Source organism: Galeopterus variegatus, unplaced genomic scaffold (genome assembly GCF_000696425.1).
Source record: "Galeopterus variegatus unplaced genomic scaffold, G_variegatus-3.0.2 Scaffold1338, whole genome shotgun sequence".
Lineage (NCBI taxonomy): Eukaryota > Metazoa > Chordata > Mammalia > Dermoptera > Cynocephalidae > Galeopterus > Galeopterus variegatus.
The window spans coordinates 344,449-347,010 of record NW_007727449.1 but is presented as its reverse complement, the minus strand read 5'-3'; the positions used below and the strand labels follow the sequence as shown (position 1 = coordinate 347,010).

At 55.1% G+C, this 2,562-nt stretch overlaps 1 protein-coding gene across 1 annotated transcript in view; it reads right to left on the bottom strand.

Moving 5' to 3' along the window:
* Positions 1–2,376, bottom strand: part of SNX30 (sorting nexin family member 30) — a gene marked incomplete at its 3' end in the record, with an annotated part of 53,068 nt that extends 50,692 nt beyond the window's left edge. The window contains exon 1 of the mRNA XM_008576362.1: positions 2,221–2,376. Coding sequence (XP_008574584.1) covers positions 2,221–2,376 — 156 coding nt within the window. The remainder of the gene's footprint in view (positions 1–2,220) is intronic.
* Between the last annotated feature and the right edge of the window lie 186 nt (positions 2,377–2,562).

The window sequence follows — 2,562 nt, the reverse complement described above, 5'->3', positions numbered from 1 at the left end:
TTTTGTCTTTTATCTTTTTCCGTGTCCGGCAACGGATCACAACCCTCAGTGTCGCCCCCGCACCAGACCGGGGACCGGCAACGGGATCACAACCCTCGGCGCCGCTCCCGCGCCTCGCTCAGCCAGTGAGCGGGAACCGGTCTGTATGTGGGATCCGAACCCTCGGGCAGGAGCGCCGCCGCGCTTCCCAAGCAGCGCACCTATCCAGTGCGCCACCGGGCCGGCCCCAAAATGCCCATACTTCTAAGTGAGGTATCGTCCAAGAGCTGATCATTAAGCAAAAATTTTAAATAGCTATCTGTGGTAGCTAGCCTCCAAGATGGTCCCAGTGATGCCCACCTCCCTGTTATTCACACCCTGGTATTCATACCGTCTTCCCACATTGTACCAGTGTCAGTCTGTGTGACCAGTAGAATTCGGCAGAGGTATGTCACTTCTGAGATTAGGTTATACAAGACTAGCTGGAGTCTTGGGCTCTCTTGCTCTGGGATCAACCAATTGCCATGTCGAACAGCTCTATGGAGAGTAACTAAGGCCTGCCAACAGCCACGTGAGTGAGTTTGGAAGTGGATCCTCCCCCAATCCAGCCTTCAGATGACTGCAACCCAAGCCAACAGCCTGACTGCAACCTCATGAGTCAGAACCAAGGTAAGCTGCTCCCAGATTTTTGACTCACAGACACTATTTTCAAGTGCTAAATTCTTGGTTGATTTGTAACACAGCAACAGATAATTAATTCACTATCCTACACAGAACTGAGAAGGAACTCAGAAGGTTTAACCTCAGTTTCTATCCTACGTTCAAGACCAATTTCTCTGTCCATAAAAAAGCAACATTTTATTCAGTCATTCACTGAATGACTTTTTGAATGTCTAACACTAGCAAGGTATTTCCAAGTGAAATAAGCCTTCATACACTCTATAATCGTCTATAAAATAAATAATCACAAAGAGCCACACACACACATCTTGAGCTGCTCGATCCATTGGTTTCATTCGCTTTTTAAGTTTTCTTTCCCTAATGCTTTACCCCCACCCCCACTTTCACAAAGCCTCTCTGAAAAGTACATCAAGTCCCACTCCCTAGCTATTTTATTTTATTTTATTGCGGCTGGCCCGTGGGGGGATCTGCCTAGGTATTTTGAGCACTCAGTGCCCTTCTGACCATAAGGCCAGCAAATTAGACTGTCTCATACTCATTTTTACTGTACCACATGCCCTCCTAAATAAGGGAGAGAAGAAAGTTAGGGCCCCTGATTCCATTACTATTGGGACAAGGAGGAACTCATTTAGTATTTTATAAGGCGAAAATGCTGATCACAATTGCTGAGAATAATTCTAATTTCTGCAACTAGTGACTAACTGGCAACAGGAGCGCTGACACAATCACTGCTCAAGACCGGTCACAGCTGAAATCGTAATGGGAGGGGCGCGGGGATGCCGCCCCTCACCCTCACCAGACTCAGCTGTCTCTCAAAGCAGCAGAAGGGTTGTGCCGCTCTAAGAAAATCAAGAACCTCCCTCTGCACAAAGAAGGTCAAAGGGCGAGCTTTCTTTCCATCAACCACAAAACCAGGCTCTGCCAAACCTAAACAGTGCGGTAGGCTGTCGGAGGTGAATGGAGCCCCAGACAGAAAACCACAGCCAGACTCTACTCTCGCCGCTGGCTGGGGTCTGAGTCAGGTGACTCCTCGGGGCAAACAGCAAATCTAAACAAAGATCGCCCCCCACATGACTGACTGGGGTTAAGACGACGACTCTCTCATTAAGACCAAGGCTGCCCGGTCCTACCGCGGAAAGCCATTAACTCGCTTCTTTGCAGTCTCAGGAAACTGGAGGAGCTACAAGTTATTCAGCAGCTCGGCCTTCAGGGATGCACCTGGAGGAACCTGAGATCCCATCCCGAGACACAGGCACCGAGCACTGTACACAAGCCTCTGGCCCCAACACGCAGGCGGGACCCCTCCCCACCAGCTGTCACCGACGCTCGCGACCAGTCACAGCCAGGGAAGCCCGTCCCCTCCGGCTACTCCCCTGCGGCTGCGACCCCGCGGGGGCGGCGGAGAGACGACGCTTTTTCGGAGGGCTCTGGGGACGAGGTCACGCCCGTACCCCCGAAGGCACCAGGGTGGGCGCGGCCCCGTGCCTAGGGTGGCTTCCGATCCATCATCCCCTCCGGGAGTGAAATAAGCCTCCCAGTCTCCAGCCCCATGCGCCCCACCTTGTCACCGAAGCTTCGGGCCATCAGCAGGTCCGGGCTGGGCGTGCTGTCGCCTCCCACGGCCTCCTCGCTGCTGGAGCCGGCCAACGGGTGCGGCATGTCGCGCAGGGAGTGGGGCCCCGTGGACGGCAGGGCCTTGGGGGGCCCGCCCGCCATGGCGCGCACCGCTCGGGACGCGACGCCGCCGCTTCCTCCTGCTGCCAGCCGCGGCGGGCTCCCGGAGCGTCCCGGGCCGAGGCCCCGCTCGGTCGGAGGCCCTGCACCGGCAAGGGCTGGGAGCCGCCGCCACCAGCCGGCTCGTCTCTGCTTGAGCTGAAGCTGGGCTGGGATGGGCCCTGCTGT